Source organism: Eulemur rufifrons, chromosome 12 (genome assembly GCF_041146395.1).
Source record: "Eulemur rufifrons isolate Redbay chromosome 12, OSU_ERuf_1, whole genome shotgun sequence".
Lineage (NCBI taxonomy): Eukaryota > Metazoa > Chordata > Mammalia > Primates > Lemuridae > Eulemur > Eulemur rufifrons.
Window position 1 is genome coordinate 23,017,420 of NC_090994.1, and position 12,754 is coordinate 23,030,173.

General features: G+C 35.8%; 1 protein-coding gene across 3 annotated transcripts in view; it reads left to right on the plus strand.

Annotated features, from left to right (window-relative positions):
* Nucleotides 1-12,754, plus strand: part of ADAM9 (ADAM metallopeptidase domain 9) — a 95,971-nt gene that overhangs the window by 7,378 nt on the left and 75,839 nt on the right. For all 3 annotated transcript variants that reach the window (XR_011235242.1, XR_011235243.1, XM_069485280.1), the window contains exons 2-5: nt 1,853-1,950; nt 5,715-5,773; nt 7,091-7,169; nt 12,322-12,398. Coding sequence is in view for 1 of the 3 variants with exons in the window: in XM_069485280.1 (XP_069341381.1) it covers nt 1,853-1,950; nt 5,715-5,773; nt 7,091-7,169; nt 12,322-12,398 (313 nt within the window). In the remaining 2 variants the exon portion in view is untranslated. The remainder of the gene's footprint in view (nt 1-1,852; nt 1,951-5,714; nt 5,774-7,090; nt 7,170-12,321; nt 12,399-12,754) is intronic.

Consider the following 12,754-nt stretch of genomic DNA (forward strand, 5'->3'; position numbering starts at 1 on the left):
CTCTCATCCCACTCCCTGTAGGTAAACACTTAAAAATAATTATTATATTAAAGAAATTTTTAAACATACACAAGAACAGAGAGAAGAGTAATGAACTCGTGTGTGCTCATTATTCAGTTTTAATCTTACTTCATATGTGTCTCCTCCCTCAAACATACACTGAATTATTTTAATGCAAACCCTAGACATCATATCATTTTGTCATTGAATATTCAGAATGAATCTCTAAGACATAGGACATAAAACCTTACCCACAATATGCTTATTACAGTTAAAGCTTAAGTTTTTCAAATAATAATTTCTCAAGATCATCAAATATTTACTCAATGTCAAAATTTCCCTGATTGTTTCAGAATTTTTTCAGTTGATTTATTTGAACTAAAATCCAAACAGGTCCATACAGGGCATTTGGTGGTAAGGCTCTTTGGCATTTGTTGATGAGTCTGAGTGGCAGATGTGACTCTGCTCTTGGTCATCTTTCAGTCTGTGTGTGCTGTTCTCAAGCCTCTTCATACTGATTGTGGTGTTAGGAGAGGGGTATGTGGAGATGTGGATTTTTCATCTGGGGTCCTTAGGTGGTGATTGTCTACTTCAGGTTCGCGGAAAGACTTGTGATGCCATTGGTAATGATGCTGGAAGAAAAGAGATTGGGTTGGCAATTTTGATTATGGTCATTTTTAGTCAAGTGATGACTTTAGAACCCAAGTTCTGCCTAAGACATAACTGAAAGATTGGAAGTGGGAGTAAGTCTGTGTGACTATTTTGAGTTCTTAACTGTTAAATTTTGTAGAAAGGTTTTTGTTTTTGTGACGGATTAATGGCAGTAATTTCCTTTGAGATAGTTGCTACATTGTTGAGTGTATATTTATTAGAGTTAACCCATCAGATATTAAAAGTAACTTTCCCACTTACTGTCCTTGTCCATTTAGTACAGTTTTAGTCCATTTGTGTTACTTTTAAGGAATACCTGAGACTGGGTCATTTACAAAGAACATTTATTTGGCTCACAGTTCTGCAGGCTGTGCAAGAAACATGGAGCTGGCATCTGCTTCTGGTGAGGGCTTCTGGCTACTTCTGCTCATGGCAGAAGGTGAAGGGGAGGCATGTGTAGAGATCATATGGCAAGAGACAGGAAGCAAGAGAGAGGGGAGGGAAGTGTCAGCTCTTTTTTCACAACCAGCTCTCTGGGAACTAAATAGAGAACTCACTGACCACACCTCCAACCACTTCCAGAAAGGGTATTAATTAATCTATTCATGAAGGATTCGCCCCCATTACCGAAACACCTCCCACTGGGCCCCACCTCCCAATACCACCACACTGGGGATTAAATTTCAATGTGAAATTTGGAGGGGTCCAACATCCAAACTGTAGCAGTAAGTATTTATTAATAACAGTATTGTCTCAGGAGATGTCATCATGATGAGTGAGGGTGGGAAATGAGGGGTGAGTGAGGGGCGCTAGGTTCTAGGATGCCTTCCCCCCATTTTCCCACTAAATCAGTCCTCCTTTTCCCCTCCTTGTGTTTATACCTTAAGATTTTTTTTGAGAAGAAGGGTTAGGGTTTATAGCTAAAAAATGTTTGAAAATAATTGCCACGTGTATGTTGTTTGGATAAAGGCTGGCACCCTTTTTTTAGAAAATATTTTTTCCCCTCATACTTATCTAATACGTTGCTATTTTCATGCAAAATTTTGTATAACACTATTTGTTTTATATGTATGTTTTAATTTGGGGATGTCATGATTTTTCTGTGATTTGACCATTCCGCTTTTGATGTTAATTGTATTTTGGCACCATGTAGTTTTTCAGTTCCACTTGTTGTCTCAATTTGTTATTCCCTCTTTCATAGGCTTTCAACAGACCTCGCATCTCTCTTCTTATGAAATTATAACTCCTTGGAGATTAACTAGAGAACGAAGAGAAGCTCCTAGGCCCAATTCAAAACAGGTAAGTTATCTCTTAAGAAATATGCATGTATTTAACTTTGCTCCTTTTTCTTTTTTAACACAAAAGTGTTATTTGCAGCAGTGATTGGTTCAGAGAGTAATTAGTGGCCATTAGTGTAGCAGTGTATGGTACTGATGTTCACTGGACATTTTGCTAGTGAAAGCAACATATTGAGCCTTAGTATTTTTTTTTTTAAAGACAAAATTATCAACTTGAAACATAATGGAATGAAATGGTTAAATAGAATTCTATAACTAGGGTAGGATGCAGATTACATAGATTTCTAACCCTTAACTGACTGGCAATGATTGCAGTGGTTTTATTATGATAATAAGAATTAACTTCAGTCCAGTTTGTGATAGAATACTTCATACTGTAAATCTTCACTGACACTGGAGAATGATAATGTGTTAAATACATATATTTCATATTTGGGAATATTTAATTAAAAATGAGTTGTAGTTCCATATTGGAAGAAACCTGTGCTGTTAACAGGGTAACTAATGCACAAAAATTATATTTTCTACTGTTTTCTCTTATTGTAAAGTTTATTCAGAATTTATGTATTTGGACTTCAGCTGATTTTGCAAACCCCTCAACTTCATAGAAGTACAATTTAATTTTATTGTAATTTAACAGTGACAGATAATGAAGGATGGGATTTAGCATATTACCTCTGAATTGCTGATATACTCACAAATGGAAGGCAGTGAGCATGGTCAAAGCAACACTAGGAGTGTTTAGAATCACGAGCTTTTAGTTTTTAGTCCTCCCTCTGGGTACTACCACTAGTTGGGTTGGTTGTTCAACTCCATTTACTCCTGTATAAGTGAGGAATAAATGGCTTTAAGATCTCCATCTAGTAGAAAAATTTATAGTTTTTTTCCTTGTGTTTGAACCGGACATTTGATTATGTTTTGCCTTAGAATAGAATTAATCCCTGCTTGCTTCATTGTTTTTCTCCTTTGTTCACTAGATGGTGGACTTTTTAGCACAGGGACTGTGTTTTCTACTTTATTGTGTCTCTGGAAGTGTCTTCATCAGTACTACACACATCGATAGTTGTTGTGATTGTAATAAATAACTGTCACGCTTTGATAAATATTTGCAGAAGTGGTATGGTCAGCACATTCTGAACTGGATTTTGTTCATTCAATTTATGAGTGTAATTTACACATTCAAAAGTAGTGAGTGACTGCTATATGCTAGGCACTGTTTAGGCATTAGGGACATGGCGGTGAACAAAACAGACAAAAATTCTTGCCCTTATGGAACTTCCATTCTAGTGAGGGGAGTGAGAGACAATAAACAAGTGAACAATCTGTATTACTTACCATGGTGGTAAGTGCTATGGAGAAAATTAAAGCAGGAAGTAGGATAGGGAGAGCTGGAAGTGGTAAAGTAAGGGGGTTTGCATTTTTCAATAGGATGACCAGGGAAGGCCTTACTGAGGAGGTGAACCTTGAGTGAAGAGTTCACCTCTTTACTCAAGAAGAGGAGCGGGCAATCCAGGCAGATGAGATGTTTAGGGAAAGAATGTAAGTATCACAAAACAATTCTCAGACTCTCAAAATTTCTTCTTGGTGGAGATGGCAGTGTTTTACATCATAGGATTGTCCGAGAGCAGCAAAGGTAGAAAGGCACATGCCAAAGCTGTGGCGATGTAAGGAGCTTGGCATTTTTGATGCTTCAGTGGAGCCTGAGGTAGGTAACAAGCAGTTCTCAGACTCCACGCAGGATGCAGAAGTGGAAGGGCAGGGTCCAGAAGCTGGCCTAGTCCTTAGGAGTCAGAGGTTGATGGGCTGTTTTTTGGCAAAATGTTAACTTAGTGTCTGGAAACAGTAGGAAAAATGATATTATATCATTACTTCTGATATTATTATTTGTTTGAGTCCCTCCATGACTTTTTTTATTAAAGAGTTCAGGTGGCCGGGCGCGGTGGCTCACGCCTGTAATCCTAGCACTCTGGGAGGCCGAGGCGGGTGGATTGCTCAAGGTCAGGAATTCGAGACCAGCCTGAGCGAGACCCTGTCTCTACTAAAAATAGAAAGACATTATATGGACAACTAAAAAAAAAATCTATATAGAAAAAATTAGCCGGGCATAGTGGCGCATGCCTGTAGTCCCAGCTACTCGGGAGGCTGAGGCAGTAGGATCGCTTAAGCCGAGGAGTCTGAGGTTGCTGTGAGCTAAGCTGACGCCACGGCACTCACTCTAGCCTGGGCAACAAAGTGAGACTCTGTCTCAACAACAAAAAAAAAGTTCAGGCAAAGTTGAATCTCCTGATTCTATAGATGACATTAAGCACTTCTGCTAATGAAATGGTGAGTTTCTGGAGAAGTTGTTTCAGAGTCGTTTGAGGTAGAGAAGAGGATTCCCTGAACTTGGGGATGTTTAAATGTAGGTTTCCTTATCTTAATTCATTGACTCTAAGATGCCATCAGTTTTAAGAAACACTATATTATTTTATACACCACTAATAAAGAAAGAGATAGAAGTCTGCCAGTTAGACTGCTGTGTCTTTGTATGATGTATACTCATCTTGTTAATGAGCCCACGAGGGGAGTTTGCTGTTGCTCACTGCACAGAAAGCCAATTACTGAGACAATGAGGATTGTCAAAGAAGAAATGATTTATTTCAGGAGATGTGTGAACCCGGAGGTGGGACATATGGACTGCCCTAAATGCGCCTCCCCGTCCAACAGGGTAGGGGGTTTTTCTGGAGGTGAAGTGAATAATGCATGAGGCGGGTGAGCATCGTTACATGTTTGGGGTGGAGTGCAGGGCATGCAAGCACAGTGATAAATCATGCTAGTACATACATCCTATGATCAGAAAATGGCAGATAAGTCCCTCTCAGGGTGGAGATTTTAGTAGTATAATGAGCTAGGGGTTAATATTGGTCATTCTTTCAGCCTTGTGCACAGGTGGGATGCAGGGAATGGGGGGCTCAGTGGGTCCTTGGGCATGATCTGTGATGGGTGTTGCTTATCTTGTCTTCTCTGGACAAAGAGATGGTGTAAGTCTTTGTAGTTATCTCCTGGCTGCAGGGAGGCTCGCCGTTTCTAGGAAAGAAACCCAAAAGGGAATGCATCAGTGCAATAGAAAGTTACAATGTTCTGGTCAGTAAATCTAACTGGCCTGGGAACTTGAAACATAAGAGAACTACAAAAAAACCAAACCAAAACAAAAAAACCCCAAACTATAAAAAAATGTTTTCTTGCTTATGGAGCCGGTTTTGATTTCAGAGATGTTAATATGAAGGGAAAAAAGTGTGTTTTAGAATTTATGAAATGAAGTAAGCCATGTAAAGATATTTCATGACTATAGTCATGAAAGAGTATGAATTTCTTTTCAACTTTTGGATAACTAGAATTAGGGATAATCTATTGGAATCAAGATGTTCATTTCATTTAAACAAAAGCAAGAACTACTTTATACTGTAGGTAATAGTAGTATATGGATGGACTTGAAAAAAAAGAATCCCTGCAGTTATAGCTGAATTATAAATGAATTTAAGACAAGTTTAAACATGTAGACATGCAGGTGATTTCCCATGATTAGTTATTAAAGGAAGGGATAATCAGAATATATTTTTTTATTATTCAAGAATAGACACAAAGTTCTTCTATATAACAATTCAGTCAGTACCAAATTATTTTAATTCTGGATGGAATTTCCTGTGTCTGATAAGTGATGTGTTGTTGAAAAGTAATTTATACGATGGTGTTTTATTCTTCTTTTCTCCTTCTTTGTGTATATAGGTATCTTATGTCATTCAGGCTGAAGGAAAAGAGCATACTATTCACTTGGAAAGGAATGAGTAAGAAATTTAATTTACTTTGGCTTTTCAGTAAAATTTTTTTCAGTAGTATATTGGTCTCTTTTCTAGTTAGATATTGTTTAGTAGATCTTGAACCGTGGTATCAGGAGTGTGAACCATTCATGTCAGTGCTGCAGAGTGGCAGGTGGAGGAGCATAGTGGAATCTGTGTTCTGACTGGGCAGGTGGCGACTTCCAAAGAGGAAAGAGGGCTGAGCAAAGCCAGGCATCTCCAGTTTACTCTTCTCATGTTCACCCCTAGAGGGAGCAAAGGGTATGCAGGTGTTGGGGAGGGGGTTGAAGGGGCACTTGCAATGACTGAGCAGGGTGGGATAATTGGAAGGACTCAAGATTCCACAGGCCACTGCCAAGCCTACTCCTACAGACTTTAATACAGGTAAAGCATACAAAACGTCAGGACAAAGAAAGTGCAGGTAGTCATCATGGCATGGTCCCAAGGGTCCTTTCTGAGTTACACAGATGGGCTTTGTCTCCAGATACAAACCACTGAGATATGTGTGCTGCATTGAGTTCTCGGGGGATCCCAGGCACAAGGGGTTTACCGAAGGGGTTTTTCATGCTATGCTGGTTGCGTGGCTCAAGTCAGGCTGTGTAACCAATTAAACCAGATGAAAACCATCAATTTATTCATCTCTAAATAATAGAGACAGACTGGTCCTGGGTACCTCCAGGGGAGTTTTGAACTTTAAGTGTGGCACGTTATAAATTACTAGTTAGTACGGTGCATCCCTGACTTGTCCTGCTGTAAGAGAACCCTATCCTTACATACATGGTTTATACTGCTGAGCTTCCTTAACATGGAGTGAAGTTTTGGGGATCAGGAGTAATTGTTTCCTCCAACAACTGACATAGAATTTTGTCTCATGCTTAGGAGGTTAAGGCAGTGAATACTTCTTAATTATATAGGATTTTTAGAAAAGAATGTAAAAAATTTATTTTTCTTCTGTAAATATGATATAGTGTCAGTAACCTAATTTACACTGTTCTTGTGAGTTGTATCAGAAAAATTTAGGGACATTATTTATTCTGTCTTAAGTTTTTTGCAAACAGTATTTTATGACCATTAGAACAAATGTATAGCTGAACAATATTTATGAGTAAGTAATACATACTACTTTAGATTCAAATCTTTATGAACTTTTAGTGTTACAGAAGCACATTCTTTAAATAATAATTTATCAGGTAAAAGTTTTTATTTTTTCCTTCTCATTTCTTCTAGGAATAATGCCTTATGAATTGTGTATTTAATTGCAGTTAGGTAAAATAAATTTAAATGGTGTTTTTATTCTTCTTCCAGAGACCTTTTGCCTAAAGATTTTGTAGTTTATACCTACAACAAGGAAGGGGCTCTGCTCTCTGACTATCCCAATATACAGGTAAAATATTTTCCTCTTGATCCTATAGCAAAATTTAAACTAACTGTAATTTAAAATGAGTTCTATTTAGGCACTCAGGACTGTTACATGGCACAACCCCATGGGGCACCTTTAACATTACAATATATGAATTGTCCTGGGAGAAGTGGGTGTGTTTACATAGACTACACTATACCTTACAGCTCTCCAGGTACTCAGTAGTTAAGCTTTTTGTTTTTTTGTTTTTAAGACTAGGAAAATAATTTTCTGTTTAATTATAATCTTTACTGATTATGAAGGAAAAAGGTTTGATAGGTTTTTGATTTTTCTGTCAAAAGTTAATATCTGTAAAAACACATTTTTTTTACTAAAACATTTGATTTGTCATTAGTGTTTAGTAAAGAAGAACACTCATTTGCTGTTACATGTTCTAGTGTTCTAATATTTCGCTGAAAACAATTCGTTCCTAAGGAGGTGTGGTCCTCGCTGCATCAGGGAACAGAGTACTCCTGGGAACAGAACTGGCCAGAATACTCAAAATAATTGGCAGATGTCAAATTTGGCTTTATGTGTTTTTTACTTAGAGCATAAACTTTTCTAGTTTTGTTCTGGAAGAGTGTTTTACAGACCCTTTTGACAGGTTAGGTATTAGACATTTTTTTCGTTTGCAATGGTTTTCATGAAAAATCTTTTTCCCAATTAAATGTGTTATTTTTTTTTTCAATGTTTTGTTAGGTTGAATTGTTTATGTTAGTTATGTACTTTTGCAGCATTTTTCAAGTAAGCAGAAGGCAAGATCTTTATTTTAGATTATTAGTACTTTAAAAAAATAAGGAAATGCCGATTTAGCACTATCGTTTTCTGGTCCACTATCTGATTCCTTTATCTTAGTGCACTGATTGTCCATTGTTTAGTAGAGAGTATAAGTTTACCTTATAGCATAAACCAGATAAAAATAATCCATCTGTCCATCCAGTCGTTCATCCAAAGATACTAAGACAGGAGGCCAAAGAGCACATAATTTGTATCACCTGACAAAAGCAGTAATCTTAAAAGACTTTTTTTCTTATGGAGGTTTCTTGGCATACTTTCTTGAGACATACACTGTTTGGGCTTGAATTCTGGCTCTGTCATAATCTGCTGATGAAGTTACTTTAAACTGTACCTTGGCATCCTCACTTAAAATGGGAATAATAGTCACCACTTCATGGAGTTATTGGGAGGCTTAAACAAGTTAATACTTGTAAGTTGCTTAGAATAGTCAGTCTGACAACTTTTAACTCAACAAATATTATTACTTGCTACTTTTATTGAAAGTATATGTACTTAAAACTGCAAAAAATAGATTTCAGATAAACAGAATTTTATGTTAAATATTATGTTAAAGTACTGTAGACTTGTTATGCTTTTCCTAGGTGTTTTAAAAAATTTCAACTATGATGGCGTCTTTCACTTATTTCTTGGGTATTTAATATTGTTCAGGTATATGAAAGTGTGATTGTAGCTTTGAATACAAATTAAAACTTTGATACAGGGATTTTTTTTTTGTATATGGCTAGATTGTCAAATATCATAATGAGATATACTTTTGTCCATAAAATGAAATTAAGTTAAACTGAGAAAATTTAAATGCTTTCTTTTGGGATTCTATTGCTTAAGATTAAAGTAATTTATAAAGCAATTATCTGACTTTCGTCATCAGTATCTTTCATAAGGCCATTTTTCACAAAGAAACAGTGTTTTAGAAAAACCATTCAACATGAGTTGCCGTGTGAAATAAAACTCCAAATTACCATGTCTTAGAACTTTGGGGTATCTTGCAAATGCATTAGAAGTTCTCTCCACTGATTCCCCTAGTTAATTGATGCTCTTCATTTCCTCCAAAAACATTGACTATCCTGGACTCAGTGGATCCTTGTGGCTACTAGACTGTTTTCTAGCAGTTCTGTGCACTTCTGTGCACACTGGCTGAATTTTTTGCTTATGGTTTGTGTGTTTTCAAAACTTTATTCCGGTGGCACCTTTATTGTGGTCATGCAATTTGACTAGATGTTTTGTAAAAATTTTAAGTATGATTTGTTTTTTTTTTTTTTTTTGAGAACTAAATATAATGCCATGGAAATGTTTCATAAAAACAAGTTATTAAAAAATTACCAAGTTGGTAGATTAAATGGTCACCTGCTGGATGTCTGTCAGTTTAGATTAGAAAGCTTCTGTTATAATTGAAACTACTAATGTTTTGAGTGTTGTATGTTACACTATTGCTATCTCATAGTTGTTACGTCATGTGTACTTGTGGAAGTTATTTATTTTCCTCTAGTAAGAAGAAGGAAATATCAAAGCTAGACTTTAACTACAAAGAGGTAGGAAGAAAAAAATTGGTGGTTGTGAATTGCCAAACACTAGAGAAAGTTGTAGTTTGATTTGTGGTGTTTAGTGTATAATTGTTAAAAGAACTTAATTTTTTTCAAAATTTTATACTTATAGGGAAAGTTAAATGAATAATACAAAAAATTCATACAGACCTTTTAACCTAGAGTCTCCAAATGTTAATATTTTACTATGTTTGCTTTATCCTTTCTTTTTCTTCTCTATTTTTTTTCTGAACCTTTAAGAGCATGTTCCAGACATGGTGTTTTTTTAATTTTTTATCCTTAAATACTTTAGTGTAAATTTCCTAAAACAAGGATTTCTCTTATGTAAACACAGTATAGTTCTCAAAATTAATAAATCAATGTTGAAACAATGCTATTTTATAGATCTTATTGAGATTTTTTTTTTTCTGGGTCAGTTATCCTAATAATGTCCGTTATAGCAAAAGAAAGTCTGAGTTTATGTGTTGCATTCAGTAGATGTGTTTTTTTAGTTTCATTTAATCTGGAATCCTTAGTCGTACCTTGTATTTCATGACACTGGCATTTTTGAAGAGTACAGGCCAGCTTTTTGTAGAATGTCCTGCAATGTGGGTTTGTTTGATGTTTACTCATGATCAAATTTAGGGTATGCATGTTTGGCAGGAATACCCTGAAGCGATACTGAATTGTTCTCTGTGTGTCGTATCAGTAAGCATATGCTGTCAGTTAGTCCTATTACTTGGCAGTGTTAACATTGACCATTTGAGTTGTCTGCCAGGTTTCTCCCCTGTAAAGGTACTGTTTTCACCTTTTAAATTAATGTTATGGTTCGACACTTTGAAACTATGTAAACATCTATTACTCCTCAAATTTTTACCCGCTAGTTTTAGTATTTAGTGTTTGCCTGAATCAATTGTTATTATGATGGTTGTCAAATGGTAATTTTCTAATTTTATCAATGCATCTGCATTCATTAGTGCTTTCTACTGCAAGGAAGTTTTCTATTTATTTATATCAATATGGACTCATGGATTCTTATTTTATCGATTGAGATTGAAAATCTTTTAATATATGTAAAGGCATTTTTATATCTTCTTTTGTGAGTTGTCTTGTTCATGTCTTTTGCCCACTTTTCTATTGAGCTTTTAATCTTTCCCCAGAATTTTTAAGGGTTCTTTTTATTTAGGAATATTAACCCTTTACCTATGATGTAAGTTACAAATATTTTCTTCCATTTTGTCAGTTGTGTTTTGACTTTTTGTTTTTTTTGGTGTTTCTTTCCATGTAGAAGTTTAGACATTTTTTTTATGTAGTAAAAATTATCGATCTTTTATTACATCTACATTTTGAGTGATAGAAAGTCTTTCTCTACACCCAGGTTAAAGAGGAATTCACCCATGTTTTCTTCTTGTTCTTGGATGAGGCTTTATTTTTTATGTTTAGATTTTTGATTCATTTGGTGTTTATTCATATATAGTGTGAGGTATGAATCGGATTTTATCCTTTTCGAAATGTTTAACCAGTGGACTGAGCAGCATTTATTAAAAAGTGCAGCGTTTTTTGGTCAGGCAGGTTTGTTAGTAATAAAAAAAAAAAAGAAAAAAAAAAAAAAGTGCGTCTCTGCTCCAGTGACTTGAGATGTCACTAATCATATAAAGTTCCATATGTACTTTGGTCTGTTTAGAGACTTTCTGTTCTGTTCTGTTCCACTGGTTGGTCTCTCTGTTAATGCACTGGCACCATACTGCTTTAATTATCAAGGCCTTGTCATATGTGATATATCTTAATGTCTAGTAAAGCTAGTGGTCCCTGTACTGTGGTTTTTCTGTTTTAGTGCTTTGAAATTGTTGTAAAGATGAGAAAAATCTCATTAGATACTAAAGAGTTTGGTATTACTAAGTGATATTATCCTTGTATTTCCATTAGTTAATTTCTTGCTAAAAATTAAGGATAAAGGCTCTTAAGTTTTTGAAGATGGCTAAATTTATAACTAATTTTTTTTTTTTTTTTTTTTTTGAGACAGAGTCTCACTTTGTTGCCCAGGCTACAGTGAGTGCCGTGGCGTCCGCTTAGCTCACAGCAACCTCAGAATCCTCGGCTTAAGCGATCCTACTGCCTCAGCCTCCCGAGTAGCTGGGACTACAGGCATGCGCCACTATGCCCGGCTAATTTTTTCTATATATATTTTTAGTTGTCCATATAATTTCTTTCTATTTTTAGTAGAGACGGGGTCTCGCTCTTGCTCAGGCTGGTCTTGAACTCCTGACCTCGAGCGATCCACCCGCCTCGGCCTCCCAGAGTGCTAGGATTACAGGCGTGAGCCACCACGCCCGGCCTATAACTAATACTAACAATAAAATAAATATACCTATATGAAGAAAAGAAAATTATCTAATCAAAATCACTTTTTTCCCCCCATACTGAATTTTTTCCCCCTTCTGGGCCATATGACTCTCACAGTGTGCTTTCCTATATTAGAAGTCAATTGGCAGCTGTTGCTCCTTGGATTGACTGTGATTTAAAATGTTAAATATGAGATAATGCCGTCTTGTTCTGCTCTAGGCCAAAAGGTCATTGAGGCAGAGCTGTTTGTGCCTTGTATTCTCTGGAATTCTGCCTAAACATTTGTGTAGTTGGAGGGTGATGGTAGATAGTCTGCAGGTAGTCTGAAGAATGACATGTGATACTATGAGATGCCAATGATATAAATAAGATTTCTTGGTTTATTGCCCTCAAGTAGTTTTCTTAGCTCTGCAATTTCTATGATGATTTTCAGCAATGTAGCAGTATTCAAAGATAACACAGTGTTTTTCATTTAGAATCATTGTCATTATCGGGGCTATGTGGAGGGAGTTTATAATTCATCCGTTGCCCTTAGCGACTGTTTTGGACTCAGGTAAGAAATTTTCTTTATCTGGAAAAAAAAAAAAAAAAAAAAGAAATTTTCTTTATCTGTTTTTTTTTTCCTTTCCCCTATTTCTTACCCACTTTCCTACTTCTGTCTCCAGATCAAATCATTTTGGGGACTTAGCAAAATTGGATTTTACTTTGATGTTACTGAAGATCTTTAGAGCTATGTTTCAGATACTCTTGGCATGTTTACTTAGGAAAATGTTATGGTTGATGAATTTTAATGTCTAAAGAGATTCCATTTTTTCAGGACACTAAATGTTTTTTGCTATTTAAAATAAACCTTACATTTTTATAGCACTTTATAAAATTTTCACCTGTATTATTTAAGTCTGATAATGA